The 18,493-nt window shown below is 40.0% G+C and overlaps 1 protein-coding gene across 2 annotated transcripts in view; it reads left to right on the top strand.

Annotated features, from left to right (window-relative positions):
• The window catches only part of LOC131679248 (probable G-protein coupled receptor CG31760), a 244,478-nt gene that overhangs the window by 213,659 nt on the left and 12,326 nt on the right, over positions 1 to 18,493 (top strand). Inside the window, exon 11 of one of the 2 annotated variants that reach the window (XM_058959941.1) lies at positions 17,298 to 17,461. In XM_058959941.1, the coding sequence (XP_058815924.1) occupies positions 17,298 to 17,343 (46 nt within the window). In that variant the 3' untranslated portion in view covers positions 17,344 to 17,461. Of the gene's footprint in view, positions 1 to 17,297; positions 17,462 to 18,493 lie in introns of those variants that run through there. The other variant, XM_058959940.1, reaches the window with a different exon arrangement.

The following is an 18,493-nucleotide window of genomic DNA, read 5'->3' on the forward strand; positions in this document are numbered from 1 at the left end:
GGATCTCGTGCGCGCAACTTTTTATTGCGAGCGGAGACCTTCTTTCGCGGCTCGCCTACTGCGTCATGGGGACCGTTTAATTCTCTCCTGTCCTTTGTATCAAGGTCATCATCGTTAAAAGTGCCTTGGTGCTCGCGACCAGATGTTCTTTCCTGCTTCTTGCACTTACGGGTGACCAATGTAAATCCGTCGTCATTCTTATTATCTTCATCACCGATGTTACTTACAGTTGTTTCAGGGGTGCTGGATGCTGCTTTGGCAGTTGTCAATATGGACTGAACAGCTGCCACAAATTTGGCAACCGTTTGTGGTTCAGGTAATGGTATTGAAAATTCTTTTTTGGGTTGGTTTTCCGTGGATTCGTTGGCAATCGGTAGCGATACATTCTCCTCTGTATCTTCCGCGCAAGGTTGTCCGTGGTGTGCTGTCTGATTACAATACTTGCACGTAGGAGTTTGGCCCTCATGGGTGCATAACGTAGTTTGATGAATAGTAGCTTCGTGGGTTTTATGTTTTATAGTCAAGTGGAAGGGGATAGGTCTTTCGATCCGCATCCTCACCACAGGTGTACCCGGGAAGAAATTTCTCCACGTATCACGTGTAACGGATTCTACTTCTTCGTATTGCGACATATATTTTGCGATTAGATCAGAAGGGGTACGTGGTGATAGGTCATGTAATTTTACATCTACATAGTCTTTTTCTATATACACGGGAATCTTAATTCCAACTTCATCACTTTCAGCCACGTGCTTCAAGTTGTTCTGCAAAACGAAACGTTCAGCTTGTGCTAACGTGTTGAATGATATGAGCACTACATTGCGAAGATGATGATACTGTAGATACATAACCTCCTTGAGCTTTAGCTGCATCTTAACCTTCAGCAGGTATTCCACTTCACGAAAACTCAATCTTATTGAACAGAATTTAATGTCAACGACCGCTGTGTTGGGTCGCAGCAGAGATTTTTCGTCAACTTTACTCATGATGGCAAGAATAAATTAAAAGTTTTCTTTGTTCTCGAGACAATGCACACTAGATCGAGAGGTTGCTAGTTGTTGTTCACTTGGTTCGATTGTACATCTGGCTTGGGCAGAAGTAGAAAGTAGACTGATAATTTTTTTTTGTTAGATTGCTGTATTTTATACAGCAAAACTTTCTGAAGACGATACACTGAATATACACTGAAAAAATGTTGTTTTTTCACAAAAACAAAAATTTGTGTTAAAAATTTAAATTGCAAAGAACCTATTTTTTCTAATTTTTTTATATTTCGTCAATGCAAACCTCAAGAGAAAAGAAACATTTTGAATGTAATTGTACGATGGAGAACTTATGGGTAAAATTTTTTTTCTGACAATAACTTTGTACATGTTTTTAAATTTCATTCTAATTGACATACAAAACTGTAATTTTATTACAGAAATAATTCTAAGACTCATTTTAAATTAAAATGTATTTAACAAAAATCTTCCAAAATGCGATAGTTTTCGAGATATTTGGAACAAAAACAGTTAATTCGTGTGATTATGCCCTTTTTAAGAGTTATTCGCGTTACCCAATTATAAAATGTCAAAAATCTAATGTTTATCATTTTAAAGACGCAAAAGAATTTTTTTTTCAGTGCATTTGGATCATAGAGAAGCTATCAATAAAAAAAATTCCTAACACTTGACATATTTTTATAATGCTTACTATTTGCATTCAAAAATGCAATTTTCTTTTTGAATATGATTCTAAACGCTATTTTAAATCAAAAAGCTTATAACAAAAATTTTCTGAAATGTAGTAGTTCTCGAGATATTTCAATTTTTTTTTTGGAACACAATTTTTTTGTTCTCTTACGACCTTTTCAGAAGTTATTCGCATTTTTCCATCAACGGTGATAAGTTTTTCAAAAGGCCCATAACATTTCCTGTAACCTTCTCTTCGACATCAAGGTGATATTGTAAACCATTTGAAAGCTATACGAAAACAATCAAAATACTATTCAACCATAGAGTCTTATGATTAAACTAAATAGTTTGATCATATTTTGGTTGTTTTCGTATAGCTTTCAATTGGTTTACAATATCACCTTGATGTCAAAGAGAAAGTTACAGGAAATGTTATGGACCTTTTGAAAAACTTATTATTGTTGCTGGAGAAAAGCTAATAACTTCTGAAAAGGTCGTAAGAAAACAAAAGAATTATGTTGTTAAAACGAAATTTGAAATATCTCGAGAACTACCACATTTCAGAAAATTTTTGTTACTAGCATTTTGATTTAAAATAGCGTTAAAAATATATTCAAAAAGAAAATTGTATTTTTGAGTGCAAATAGTATGAATTATAAAAATATGCCAAAAGTTGTTGTTAAGAAAACTTTTTTATTGAAAGCTTCTTCTTGATCCAAATACACAGAAAAAGTTTCTTTTACGTCTTTAAAACGATTTTAACATTTTATGATGGGGTAACGCGAATAACTTTATAAAAGGGCATAATCACACGAATTAACTGTTTTTGTTGCAACAAAATTCCACATATCTCGAAAAATATCGCATTTTGGAAGATTTTTTTAATGCATTTTGATTTAAAATAAGACTAAGAATTATATTCTGTAATAAAATGACAGTTTTGTAAGTCAATTAGTAAGAAATTTAAAAATATGTATAAAGTTATTGTCAAAAAAACTTTTTTACCGATAAGTGCTCCATCATACAATCACATTCAAAATATTTCTTTTCTCTTGAGGTTTTTGTTTCTAAAATATAAAAAAATAGAAAAAAATGGTTTTTTTTTGCATTTTAAATTTTTAACGCAAATTTTTGTTTTTGTGAAAAATGACACAACTTTTTTTCAGTAAATATTTTTGTCGTACATAAATATTCATTCCCTGAAACTCGTTCTCAGAAAGTTTTGCTGTATAAAATACAGTAATCGAACAAAAAATTTGAAATTAATGCATGTAGAAATGTTTACGCCCTTTTGAAAAATTGCTCTTGTATCAAAATATTGCAATTGTCAGAGAAAATAATGGAGATTCATAAACCGAACACAACTTCAAAGTGTCGTTCGAATCGACGATAGTCATATTTTGTGGTCGGCAAGTTTCTCATGGAATCCCTCTAACGTAGTGTCAGATTCTGATGAGACGAAACGCAAATTCCATAACCAATTTAGTTATAGGTTTTGTGGTCATCACGCGCAAAGATGGTTTTAAACAATTTTCTTCTTAACCCTAGAACGTTGCACTTGGTTTTTCCACCCTAGAACGTTGCACTTGGGTACAAATGTACCCCACGCGTTTGATCGCAATTTTCGCAGGCAAAAATGTAAACAAAAGAAAAACAGCTGTGTAAGTGAAAGCACAGACTAACAGACATAACACTCAAAAACAAAGCTTCGCCCGCTTTAACGATCATTTTAAAAATATTTGTAGTTGGGACTGTGGCCACATTTGAAATTATGGCGCCACTGACATATGAACAAGCATATGGGGGATAGACCACTAGTGAAAAATTGTTCCCAAACCTGAGGGGTAACCCACCAGTAAATGAGTGTTTGGTACTGTGAATAAAAGGTGGCGCTAGTGTGCTGGGAAAATTGTCGGGTCGATGTTTTTTGAGGGAATTCCCTCATAGTTTTATGTCTGTTAGTCTGTGGTGAAAGTACGGAATGTATTGAATTAATGATGCATAAATTGGTTTGAACAAAAAATCGCAATTTTGATTTTTTTCACAGAAAATACTATAACTTTGCGAATTTTCAACCGATTTGAAAAAAATCAAACGATTCCTAAAGTTGAAAGAATGGTCTTTAAACGGCATAAAATGGAATTTCTACATTTTTGAAAAAGTTCAATTATTAGGAAGAGTGAAAGTTTAAAAATTGGGTTTTGCAAAATACCACGAAATGGGGTGGAAATCTAAATGAAAAAAATATTTTTGACCAGTAATATATTGGTAACACGCAATGTTACTGTTACAGCATTTACTGTGCGCAAGTTATACTTGCGACCCATTGTGTTGAAAAACTATAAAAAATGAACAATAAAAATAAGCAAAAATAAGAACGATTTTTCTTCTACTTCAAAATTAAATTAAATTAAATTGAATAAATGATTAAATCGATCATATAATACTAATTGTTACTTACGTAGTAAAACAACCAGTATTTGAACTGGTATTATCACGAGTCACATTTTCACTGACAGCACGAAACCTGACAAAACGCTATCGGCAACCGTACACTGGGGTACGAATGTACCCCACGCCAACTTTGATACCTGTTTCCACGAAGGCCATAAGCAAACTGACTATACCACCTTTTCATACTCTTACTAAGAACTCTAAATTGAATTATGGTTAGGGTCCCAGGTCGGTAAATGTCAAATTCTCGCCTTCACAGGGCTCCAAAGAAGGCGTGGGGTACATTTGTACACCAATGCAACGTTCTAGGGTCAATGGAGAAAAAACAGTTTCTACCTAAATTGTTCTCCACTAAGGAGAAATTCAGCATAGTGCATTTGATGTGATTATTTTCTGAAGGGGAGGAGGTGCTGTGCTCATTCACTTCGCTGGATTTCAGGTCTAGCTGATCATTTTAGGTCGCTGGTCTCATCACCGACATATCAGTCCTGCTGCTGCGCACTCCGATTCTACAACAAGATATTGTACATGAGCTCCTCTCTGCGTTGACCAGTTGGATGCCGTGGTCGATCAAGTTATTCCGGTTGGAGGGTGACTTATGGTTCACAGATGCCCCGATGATACTATAGTGGTGGATTGTCGCGTTCGATGCTACTCAGCGTAGTCCTCGACGGTAAAGCTAGCCTACCTTGGCGGCGAGTTCCACGATGAAATAATGTCTTCCGCAACCGTTGACGGATGCGTTATTCTTGCTTCGATGCTACCCGGTGGAGCCTCGAGGTCTGTTCAGCGATTCCAGGTGGTGGATAGCGTCCTGTTCACTGGTGTCCCAACGATTCAAGTTCACTACGGAGTACTTGGAATAGAAGAGTTCCTCGCTAGTGGAAGATCATCCGAAACCGATACTACCCAGACAGATGCCGAGGTCAGTCTTGTGATTCTGGGTGAAGGATGACTTCCAGCTCACAGGCACCCTGATGACCATTTGCCGCGTGTGTTTGCTTCTTTTTTGTTTTTTTTTACAGATTATAAAAAACGTTCAAGACACCTGAAAAGATGGCTCAGGCAGTGGGGACCCACTTAAACAATTACTCTTACTACCGAACCTGAATCCTCCCCGGTACTACTATACGGCATTACTTCGGGGAGGGGTTATTTTAAGTGCATAGCGCCAACGCTAGTCTAACTATTTGGTAGTTAGTTCCTTCATTAGGGCTAGAACACCACTCCTCGACATGGCAGTACGAAAACTACTTGTGGATCGAGAGTTAGCGCTCTTCCCCTACGACGACAATGTGGGCGGCAAGCTACTGATTTAGATACTACAACTCCCTTGAGCCCTTCGGCTCCCTTCCCGTGCCATTGAGCACCGTTTCATCGTTGAGCCGTTCAGTTCCCGGCTGAGCATTCCACGGCGAGAGTTCTCTCGAATCCCCTAGCCGCTGAGGTCGATCCGGCGATTCCGGTGGAGCAAGGCGCCCGGTTTCCTTAAGCCCGACGACCCGCAGCTGGTGGTATCTCGTTGCGATCTATTCAGTCTGGTCCCCGGCGGTAGATCTAGCATACGCCGACGGAGAGTTCCCCGTCTAAGGAAGTTATCCCGATACCGATTCTTTTTTTTTCTCGCTATAGTTCTCTCGGACTAACAGGTTGGGTGCCGTGGTCAGTCCGGCAATTCCGGGTGGAGCGTGTCGTCCGGTACGCTTTCACCCCAACGGTCTCGACTGGTCTCCGCCGGTGGATCCAGCCTACTTCGGTAGAGAGCTTCCCGGTGGTCATTGCTCTCTGTTCATCACGCCATTTTCCCTGTAATGCAGCCATCACCACTCTGTAGACCGCATTCCGCGTGTTGTCATCGCATGTCATTCTGTAGATGACATTATCCGGGTTGGGTTCCGTATCAAGATTCGTCTTACGTGTCGCTTCGAACCTCGAACATTCGAAGGCCGCATGCTCCGGTGTCTCTTCGATGTTTTTGCACTACGAGCACAATGGTGGCGTTGCATGCCTGAACCGATGAAGATACTTCCTGTAGCAGCTGTGGTCCAACGGGAGCTGCCTCGGGTTGAAGTTCACCTCTCCGCGCTTTCTATTGACCCACGTCGACAGGTTTGGGATAAGCCGGTGGATTTACCGACCTTTCTCAGTACTGTCCCATTCCTGCAGCCTTCGAATCGATTTTCACCATCTTCCTTTCTGGCATTTCTCTAATTATAGCGATGACACAAATCGCCTCCGAAGATATTGTTCAGCCGGAGCGTCCTGTTCAGCTTTACGCGATTCCTCTTGGTTTTCAGCGCCGCACCCCAGGCAGGAACCACATATCGCAGTATCAATGACAAAACACTATGTAGTAGAAGTGACGCGCTGCTTCTCGGACCGACGACGTTTGGCTTTTGTTCGTTGTCTTCGCCGACTTTTCACAGGCGTAGTCGACGTGGTTGTTGAAGATCAACCGGTCGTCGGGTATCGCTCACAATTGCTTCAGTGCACGCTGCGATGTAATCACGTACCCTCTGACGTCGATCTGAATCTGCTGAACTGCTTTGTAAACTGCAGTTCATCCAGCTCTCGATCGCGTCCATTGTCTCCGTCACCGACACCTCCCATTCTTCAAGTGTCTCACCTATCACCTTCAGCGACACGTCGTCTGCGACTTTAACTTCCATGGGCAGCCGCACTGTCAAAACTCATCTCTTTCCAGAGGGTTGGACCGAGAATAGAGCCCGCTGTGATTCGCATTGACTTCGTTCGTCTCGTACAGCAGCACTCAGTTCTGAAAGTAGTTCTTCAGAATCTGGCATGAATAGTCGAGAACCCTCATTCATTGCAGCGTTATAGCGATAGCTCCCCAGCTGGCGCTGTTAAGTGCATTCTTCACAACTATCGCGACCACAACGCAGTATCGATCTCCTCTTCGCTTCTGTTTAGATGCTTTCTCGGCACTTTCGAACACTGTCCGAATTGCATCCACTGTCGATGCCCCTTTGCGGAATCCGAACTGCATCTTGGAATAGTTCGCGCTCACGCTCCGTGCATTTCGTTAGCCTATTGAGGATGATTCTTTCCAGGAGTTTTCCAAGTTTTCAAACTATGCGAAACCGGCCCGCGCTGCGGCTTCCCTTGCTTTAGCAGCAACGCCAGCTTCTGTGCAGCGCGTAGCGTACTAAGCGTCTCGTTCAACCAGTAAACTTAACCCCGTCTATTGCTGTATTGTGATTTTACAAGCCATCAAAATTCTTCTTGTTTAGGTCAGACGCATCCACGTTATCGGTCTTGCTGTCTGGGCAAAGTGCCTCATCAAAAAGATCTTTATTAAAGGCTTTCGTAATGCACTTTCGCACTCCGGTCATCCTTCTCCGTACTGCAGCAAGGTACGGTTGGCCGATACGGTAGCGAATTGCCGCTATGGGAATACTTCTCGCATACTCTCCAGTCCATGTTCGCCGTCAGCGAAGAACTACAGAATGTGAAGTCGATGATAGACTCCCTCCCGTCTCTCCGAAATGTGCTACCGGAACATTGCACAATCGTACGTCTAACTTCGCTAAAGCTTCCTGCAGGGTACACCCTCTTGTGTTGGTTCCCTACCCCCCCCCCCCCTTAGACATTATTGAAGTCACCACCGATGACTTCCGCTTTTCGACCGATCAACTGATCGGTTAACTGCTTCAGCATTAGGCTGAACTATTCCATCTTAGAGGCGCATAACAGCTGTACACGAAGACGCCGTTGATTTTGGCGATCACGAAGCCTTTGTGTGAGCGTTCTACAACTTCTTGAATTGGGGATCAGCCCATAGTTTTTATCGCAGTTGTTCCCGTTTATCTGCCACCCAGTTACCGTTATCAGGGGGCACTTGATATGGTTCGGCAATCAAAGCGACACATAGTTACTATCGTAGACTGCCCCAATGCTGTCACAATGATTCAGATTTATCTGGATTACCTTCATTACCGTTGATCTACAACTGCCCTCTTGTAGGCAAGCGCTTTTGAAGCCGTTACGTCCTCTGCAGTGTAAATCATGCACTTCGGTCTCTGCATATAGTCCCGGGCAAAATCTCATCTCCCCGCATTTCCAGCACACCCTGGATCTGTCCGGGCCTTTGCAAGCCTATACTAAGTGTCCAAACCCCATACACTTGAAACGTTTCTCCGCTTGTTTTTAAACTCGTAGGCGACTCTCAGTGGCCATCTCGACAATCCAACACCTTGTCAGCAGCGGTTACCGGTAGACGAATCAATGCGGTCTGTACTCCTCCATACCCGTCTTTAATCTGATCGTCAAGTGCATTTCGCTCAGATTGCACTGCACCTTCAGTGCACCTCTCAGTTCATCTACCGTCGTGATCTCATCCTTGTCCTTGCACACAACCAGGCCCGATGAGAGGGGGGGTCAGCCGGGGCAATTGCCCTGGGGCCCGGGTCGCGTTTGGGGGCCCGAATTTTTATCCGGAAGATGGGTGAAAACGTCTGGTATTCATAGAAGAGCAAGAAAAATAAGAATTGTAATTTCTTTGTAATTATTCACCCTATTAAATTGTCATATGATGAAAGCGGAGAAAAATTTGAAAGACATTTTAATCTAATAACTTGAGAATTCGAAATTGTGGATACCAGAGCTTTATTTTATATTTAACTTTTTTCCTTTTTTATTTCGACTATGTTAGTCACATTTTCTTTTTACATTTTAACGACATTCAATTAGCTAGAGATTACTGGGTAGGGAAATTTATGAAAATTAGAGCCATAGTACTCAAGTGAGAGCAAGGATGTGAAGTAAACAGATCGGAAAACTAGAAGTGGCAGGGTCATTAGAACAGGCTTAATATCGTACGGGCTTAATCTTTGTCTTCTGTTAATGAGGGTCGAGCTTAGGCAGTATAACTACGAATCACCCGAGTTCACTAACATGTGTCCTGGTATCGATAGACGTGTCCATCTTTACCGTGACAACCGACGATATATTTAACATTTGTTAAAACTAACGTTCTTAGAGGAGTTGTCTACTTTATGTACTAGGTCAACAAAACCGAGTTTTTTGTTTGAATTGGCAGAATACTTTACAAAACGTTCAGAAGCCAATTCAATGTATTTTCGAAGAGAACAGCGCCAAACAGAAATGCAAGCACACAGACGTATCCGTCCTCTTCTGCGTTCGTTTCTTTACTGGTGGTACCGGTTGTTGGATTGCAGACACTGGGAGTATTTTATTGAGTGAATATTTGTTTCTGTAAGATCCAAAAATCTTGGTTTTGAAGCTTTTTGTGGTTTGGCATAAGATAACGATGTGCTGTTAGCGGTAGGCGGACTTTTCTTAGCTACTTCTGTACAATGTTTTAGGTGGTGCAGTGTTTTTTGGAGAATTTGCGCATAGGAATCTGCCCTGGGTGCATAACCGGTGTTGTCTGATGAGATGTTCCATGTTCGGTTAATATGCATAAAATGGTTTTGTAAAAAGGAATTAGTTTGTTCACAAGCATTCTCACCACAGGAAAAGGATTAGAATTACCCTGGAAAATGTTCCTCAATGTTATTAAATCCATTTCTCCGTACCTTGATATAAACTTTTTTTTATCGCTATGTCAGGAGTGGGCAGAGATAAATCGTGTAAGCGCACCTGTTTAGAGCCGTTATCTATATATACGGGGATGCTTTAGTTAACGTTGCCGCATTCGTTGGCGTGTTGTATGTTGTTTCGCGTAACGAATGACTGTGATTAATGTTTTATATGGTGCAATTGTAGGATATTAGCTCCTGCCACATTTAGCACCTTTTTCACTTTTAGTAATTGTTTCACTTCTCGAATAGCTGGTCTCAAAGAACATTTCCAAAAAAACAATAGCAACACAATTTATCCACAGTGGGGCTAGTTTTTGCAGGGGATCTATGGCGGAACGATTTTAGCTTGGACTCCGGGAGGGATGAGAAGGTAGACTGACCTTAATTAACCGGTAATTGAAATAAATTTTTATTTGTATATTTGTATTTTTATAGCACGTTAAAATAATTTTTCGCCAAAAATGCTTTGTGTTAAGATGGAACACTAATTTTGGGCGTCGCTAGAGATGTTTGTGATATCCATAAGAAGCCAATTGCTATGTGCCAAATAAGGAAATCAAATCAGTTCAATTCAGTCACCAGTACTAGCAGTCGTTTGCCCGCTGTACTCGCAGTTGTTTTATTTGCGTTTAATTCCTTATTACTGCGTTCTGTGTCATTTTTTGTCTATTACTGCATATTCCAACAGCGTATTAAAACCGACTTCTACATTAAAACGTCACATTCCTTTCCAAAAAAAACCTTCATAAAAGCTATGATTAGAAAATTTTCTCAGTTGTTCTATATTTTTAATCCTACAACGGTTTTTTGGGGTACATTTGTACCCCAGAGCTATTTGCAATCCCTGTTATTCCGTTACGGTTTATTTTAACTGCAAGCAAACTTTATCATAAATCAATTTGATTATTAAACTTCCATTAAAGCTGGTTCAACCTATTTGTTTCACTTAAATAACCTAACAGTGCCTGCTTAAAATTTGTCTGGGGTACAAATGTACCCCACAAAACCGTTTACGTTAGTGTTTTATCATGTGTATATAATTCGGAAAATTTATTATATCTTTTTTATAAGCAAAATATCGATACATAGTAACTTGCGTGAAATTGTATAGGCTTCAACACTGCTGAACAATTAAATCTGTTATTTGATTTAATAATGCTACTATAGCAAAGTAACTAGAAAAGGCGCTTGGATCGTAACCGTATTTTTTGGTTTTGATGTCAAAATATGATTTGTATATAATATGTACTACGCACCACTCAATTCCTCATCTTCTGTGGCCCAAGTTCTGGAACGTACAATGCACTGGTCTGTTCCTTCATCGCCTATTTTAACTTCGTTACTGCATATTGCTGTATATTTACTATTTGTATTGTATTTGTATTTGGTGTTCAAACAAGCATCGGAATAAATGCACTTTTTGGTCGGTTTTTGAATTATTTACTATTTGTTCAAAAGGCAATTTAATAATATTTACAACGCCGTATAGATAGTAAAAACCGGTTAGAAGCTTCCGAAGTTATAGCAATATTAAGGTTAAAAAGGGATGTTGACGTATTTTTAGGACAAATTGTATAAAAATGAAAATGTGCATAAAAAATTTGCAAAGCACGATTATTTTTGAAAAGGCTGCTTTGATTGGCTTATTTTTGAATAAAACTATCTAATTTAATTATAAATTCAATAAAAACTAGGCATATTAGAGCGGTTTTAATTCTGGGGTACGAATGTACCCACAAAACCGTTTACGTATAGAAAAAGTTACGAAACCGTTGTAGGGTTAAACGAAAATTACGAGCTGAATTTGCTACCTTATTCTTGCTAACAACAAAAACTAAAAACTGCTCCACCGCTACCAACAGATAAATCTATCCGTGTATCATTTTGTCTAAACCACAGAAGCAAAATATCGTAGGGGAGCCCGGGGCTAGTTGGCGGTTGAGGTAAGTTGGCGGAATCCCTTTTTCTCTGTTTCAATTAGACATATAGCGCTGGCTCTTCTTGTGTACCTCAAGTTAGGTAAAACCCGTTATCCAATGTGTTTTTGTTGCAAAACGATTTGTTTGGTGGAAGTTGTGGGTGATATTGTGTTTTCGAGTATACCACGTAAATGTTCTAAATTTTAAATGCTTTGCGTTATTTAGAGTGATTTTAAATCTATTTCCCGAATGATTATATTTTTCGATAGCGCGTGAAAAGAGCATCCGTATAGATATTACATCTATCCACAAACAAAAGTAATTTTTTAAATAATTTTTAATAAAATATGCGGTTGAGGCAAGTTGGCGGTGCTGCACGTGGGATAAGTTGGCGGTACTATTTACAGTGCAATAAAATCATGAAATATTTTTATTTCTGGAATTCACTCCAAAGTAAGAAAATCTTTTTCTTGTGTATCTCGCCAATGTAGGAGACATTTATTCCGGCCAATTGCATAAAAAATTTTGAAAATTTTCTTTTGTATAGGGAGTACGCGTCAAAGTCAAAATTCCGGGGTATTGAAACTGAAATATAATAGCAAATGTCGGTTAATATACAGTTTTCTCGAAAAGACATTCAGCACGTTCCAAAAGGACCCTTGAAGTAATTGAATCTCCATTTGATTGCTTAGTTTTTGGCGTATACCCACATACCGCCAACTTACCCCGGGGCCGGGGTAAGTTAGCGGGTTTTCCGCGTCACATATTTTTGTCTCTAAAAATGGAGACAATGCATCAAACACTTTAAAAACCTATTTTAATCCACCTAGCGGTGCAATTGTGCCTTTCTCAATCATGAATCACGAGAATGTGTGCGTTGTTTATATTCATTAAAAGCTTTTAAATGCATATATTACATTTTATTATTGTACATCACATGACAACTATTTACAGGAAAATAAATCATTATTCGAGTTCTAAAATTTTGAAGAAGAAAAAACAGCCACGGTAATATTGAACTGAAATTTTTTTTCGGGATAACATAAAATCTCGACGTTTCATGCATTTTAAAGATGTTTGGCATCAAAAATACGAATTCGATTTCTGAAATTTCATGGGGTCCCCCCTTTGAAAAAAAAAATTTGAGCTCCGGCTTATATGGGAATTTCATATGTGACCGGACGATTTAGTCTATATTTCCGGCCCCATATAAGCGATCCGTACGAAATTTTATAAACATCTTTGGGGATATTATAGCTATCATTTGGGACTAAGTTTGTGAAAATCGGCCCAACCATTTCCGGGAAACTGATGTGAGTTCGTAAATTTCGAAAGATGGCCGCTTTTCCCGAGCACTTCCGGAACCGTCTATGGTGGTCAATGTAGTGAACGAAAGTTTGGTTGGCCGTCGGTGACCTAGAACAGCAAATTTAAGTTGTTTGAGAGACATTTTAGCGAAATTTTTACCTTTTTTGCTTTCATCGGAGTATCGGTTTGAATCGCAATTTGCTATGTGATCGCACGCCACAACCTGTAACTCCGGAACCGGAAGTCAGATCGGGATGAAATTAAATAACCATTTACGAAGGCGCAACACCTTTCATTTGAGACTAAGTTTGGTTGAATCGGTCTAGCCATCTCCGAGAAACCGATGTGACTGTTATTCTGAATTTAGATACTTCCGCCGGGGCTTCCGGAACCGATGGTGGTGGCCAATGTGGCCAAATAGACTTTGAATGGATGTTAGTGACCTAATACTACAAATCGAAGCAGTTGTGGTCATATTTTCGAAAAAATTTCACCTCTATGCATTCATTGCAGAATTTATTAAAATCGACATTTTCTGCGTGTTCGTACTCATCACCCTGTAATTCCGGAACCGAAAGTCGGATCCATTAGAAATTCAATAGCAGCCTATGGAAACGTTGCACCTTTTATTTAAGACTAAGTTTGTCAAAATCGGTTCAGCCATCTCTGAGAAAAATGAGTGACATTTTTGGTAACATACACACACGCATACGCACATACACACACATACATATATACACACATACATACATACACACACAGACATTTGCCGAACTCGACGAACTGAATCGAATGGTATATGTCACTCGGCCCTCCGGGCCTCCGTTAAAAAGTCGGTTTTCGGAGCAATTGCAATACCTTTCTATTGAGAAAGGCAAAAATTTCACCTTTTTACATTCATCGCAGAATTCGTTAGAATCAAGATTTGCTGCGTGATCGTACGTATCACCCTGTAATTCAGGAACCAGAACTCGGATCCACACAAAATTCAACAGCAGCTGATGGACCTTCCATTTAAAATCAAGTTTGTCAAAATCGGTTCAGAAAATTCCGAGAAACCGATGTGGACAAATCAACAAATTTTGTTTTGTAACCATACTCTTCAACTCGTAATCCGGGACAAGATGTCGGTTGAAAATCAAATTCAATAGCAACCTATGGGAATAGTATACCTTTCATTTGAATCTTAGTTTGTAAAAATCGGTTCAGCCATCTCCAAAAAACCGATGTGGACATTTTGTTAACAAATCCGCACATACACACATACATACATACATAGATACATACACACATACATACACACAGATATTTTGCGATCTCGATCTCGATTCTGCGAACTGAGTCGAATGTTATATGAGACTCGGCCCTCCGGGCCTCGGTTAGAAAATCGGTTTTTGGAGCAATTGCGTAACCTTTCTATATGAGAAAGGCAAAAGAATAGTATTTAATTAGCTTAATCAGCATGAGTTCAATGTTATCTTCATGTGATTATATTTTGAAATGTTGGTGGAATGGGTTTAAAAGTGGAGGGAATGGGGGGTTAGTAGAGTGGGAGTGGAGGATGCGTCAGAAATCCTTCATCTTATTTTGGTATACGGGGTGGATGAAGGAAATGCGGGCGTGAGGGTGGTCCAAGGGGACGGTAGTGATGAAGGAGTGAGATGTAAGGGAAAGGCGGGTGGGGGGGGGGGCGGAGGGGCTCTGATGCAATACTCAGCTGCATATTTTGCCTTCCATTTGAGACTTGGTTTGAGAAAATCGGTTCAGTCATCACCGAAGAACCGATGTGACTTTATTTGTGGAATATGCCCGGAATTCCGGACTTCCGGAATCGTCGATAGTGGACAATATATTCAAAGAATGTTTGATTGGCAATCAGTGATCTAGATCTGCGGTTAGAAGTAATTTGGTGACCATTTCAATAGTTTTTAGCCTCTGAGGTATTACGATTGTACCGATTTATATGGGAAATTCCAGTGTATCCTTACTAACACCCCTGTAACTCCGGAAGCAAGAGTCAGAACCGAATGAAATTCAGCAGCAGTCAATGGCATTACTGTATCTTTCATTTGAAATCAAGTTTGTAAAAATCGGTAGAGAATTCGTTGGGGAATGGGTGTGATATAAGCTTAGGACCTTGGCGGGTTCCCCGGGGGCGTCATGAACTGTCATAGGTGGCCAATGTGGTCAAAGCTGCTTTGATTGATCATTAGTGATCCAGACCCGCAAACTAGAGTAATATTACATCAATTTTAATATGTCTTACATCATTTGAACATCATGGTGGTACCAGTTTATATGGGAATTTGCTGTGGGACCGCACTCTTCAACCCGTAACTCCGGAACCGGAAGTCGGATCAACTAAAAATTCAATAGCAGCTTATGGGAGCGTTATACCTTTCATATGAAACTAAGTTTGCGAAAATCGGTTCAGCCATCTCTGAGAAAATTGTGTGAGTTTAAATGACACACACACATACACACACACACACATACATACACACACACACACAGACATTTGCCGATCTCGACGAACTGAATCGAATGGTGTATGACACTCGGCCCTCCGGGCCTCCGTTAAAAAGTCGATTTTTACAGTGATTGCATAGCCTTTCTTTATATGAGAAAGGCAAAAAATCGGCGATAAAAATTGAAACCAAAAAACCCCGCCAACTAGCCCCAGTCTCCCCTACTTCAACCTACTGTGTCGAACGTGAATAAAAATGAATGACGATCAAAGCGGAAAATGGCCGTACTGTGGTCAAACTGTATTCCTATTTACTTTTCGAGGTGTCCCTTAAAATCACCTGTTGGAGAAGTTAAACATATCAAATTTGCAAATGGAGGATGATCAATGTCTATACCTTACAATTTCATAGTTGGACATAGTGTGCTGATTATTTTACAGACTAATAATCAAGTAGAAGCGTTTATTGCGCAAAATTAAATATATCATTGAATGTGGCAACATGAAGTCAGTACCTCTGTATATATAAAGGCGATGACACAAACGTGGTGCGAATACACGGATTATCTCCATATACCTCTAATAAGGTTGTTAACCATTGTGTACATTTTTAACAGGGCAAAAGAGTACCCGGGAACCCGCTAATTGAAAAACTCGTAACCATAGCAATTTTAGCAACAGCAACATAGTTTGATATATGAATGAATATATACAAGTCCTCTAATCAAGATTCAAATAAGTAAGTTGAGAAGGGCCCGTCAGTAACACTAGCCTTGGGGCCCGCCGCCGCTCTCGACGGCCCTGCACACAACCACCAGCTTTAGCTCTTCGTCACGTGATTTGGTGATAATCACCTGCATTGTAGAGCTGTTAATCGTGGGGTCCTCTTTGAACTTGAAAACAATCTCACCTTTTTGGGTACGCCTGGTTCTCATTACGTTTTCACCCAAATTCCTCTGCTCCCGATCCTCTCTGCCCTTCTGGAGAAGCACTGCACACGTCATCGCGTCTTTAGTGTTGACGAGCATGGCTTCTCCTTTTGACGCTTTCTGATGACCCTGAGGTTTTTCTTTCCTGTTTTGCTCCACTTTTCTCTTCTCCTTCCGCTTATGATGTTTCCTTGACTGCTCCTTCCGACCTACAGCGGAACTCAGCTATCTCCATGTTTAAAGGCGTCCTTCCCTTCGACAGTGAAAGCGTCCTCGCACGTCTCCCTCTTGGGCCCACCTTCACTTCCGTATCCTGGCGAAGTTCTTGCCATCTTTGGAGTCATGGATACTGGCGTATTCCCCACTCCAACCAACTTCTCTTTCCCCTACTTCGGGGCAGCTAAGAGACGGTAGCATTTTCCTGTTTAAATGTCCAAAATAACTTGACTAAGATAATACTGTTACCGTTTTTTGCCCTGAAGATTAATGCGTAGACCTTCGAAACGTTGGTATTAGACGAAATATAGATATTGTCGTATGAGACACGTGGCCAAAAAGCCATCTCTTCATATTACAGTCGATATGGAATTATTCGCGTTAAATTTTTGAAGTATGATCACATGCACTGTTATAGCATGTTATAAAGAGCTGCAATTTCGGATGTAGTTCTCAGATCACGATAAAAATTTTAGCACACGCTTTCGAGAATATGTACGTCAAATATATATTTGTTTTTGGATTTAGTCTTTTATTATTTAAAAGTTGTATCCATGCTTCGAACAGTTATAATTATCAGAACAAAAATTATCAAATTGAAGAAAATTACATGTCGGTAAAGAGCAACAAACAACAAAGAAATTCGGAAAAAATAAAAAATTGGCTGCACATCTGACGTGGAATGAACCTTTTTTATTCTTAATATTTAGTAAGCATTGATAGAACTTTTTTTCATATCCAACGTTTCCTCCTTACCGTTCCAGGCAGTACCCTGCCAGTTCGCCGGACCCGTGGCTGGAAGTTAGCTGAAAGTTTATCTTTCCCCGTCATCTCAGCAATCACATCGTGAACAGCAGCCAGAAACTTTCGTTGACCTACATTGGATTTTATTTGTCGCTGCAACCGCTACAGTTGTGACAGACGACGGGTAAGTGTATCATCAATCAAACCAATTAAAGTTCAAATTACGGCGGTCGGGATGGTGCGTCTATTCGTCAACAACCGAGTGTCATTATCATGAAAGTTGTTCATAGGTTGCACGGCTATGGATTACTATCTAGCGAAAGGATGAAAGGATGGCACATTATCCCTGGGAGCAATATTTCATGTATGATCCTTCATACCCAGCAATTCATCAATTGTCTACATGGAGCGAGTGAATGTGTGATCCGTTGACGTGGGATAATATTCGCCGCCACTTGATGCATGTGGGTCAGCATCAGGGTGGCAGATATTTTTGCGATGCTGCACGCAAGTCATACAATCAATTAGATATCAAAACTGATTTTTGGAAGAAATTTGAACGAATTTGGATGATATCAACACGTGCCACAAAGCGCTAGGGTTTATATGGAAGTGCATGTTCCTAAATTGTTTTCAAAAGCTCGAAAAAGGTATCAAACTTTTTTTGTTTGATTTTTGAAAAATCCTATTTTTAGCTTCTATATGTGCAGCATCGAGGCTATTTGAAAACATTGTTCCGGATTTCATCACCCATAACTGCTCCGATAACATATTCGAGACCCAATACGGTTTCATGTCTAAACGATCAACTTCTACAAACATCGTACACATCCTTCATCATCCGTCCCTTGCAAGCAAGACTACAAGTAGACGCCATATACACCGACTTTTCGGCAGCCATTGACAAGATCAACCACTAGGTAACTGTTTCTAAACTAGACAGACTTGGTTTCGACAGCTTATTTTTGAGTTGGCTTCCCTTCTATCTATCTGAACGAGAAATGGTTGTAAAAATTGGAGACTGTATGACCTTTTCATTTGCTGCCAGCTCTGGAGTTCCTCAGGGTAATCATCTTGGACCTTTCGTGTTCTTGCTCTATCTCAACGACTTGAATCTCTCGATAAAATGTATGAAATTTTCATGGTCGACGAATTCGTGTATTTGGGCTCACTGGAAACTGCCGACAATGATACCAGCAGAGAAATTCAGAGACGG

Source organism: Topomyia yanbarensis, chromosome 2, assembly GCF_030247195.1.
Source record: "Topomyia yanbarensis strain Yona2022 chromosome 2, ASM3024719v1, whole genome shotgun sequence".
NCBI lineage: Eukaryota > Metazoa > Arthropoda > Insecta > Diptera > Culicidae > Topomyia > Topomyia yanbarensis.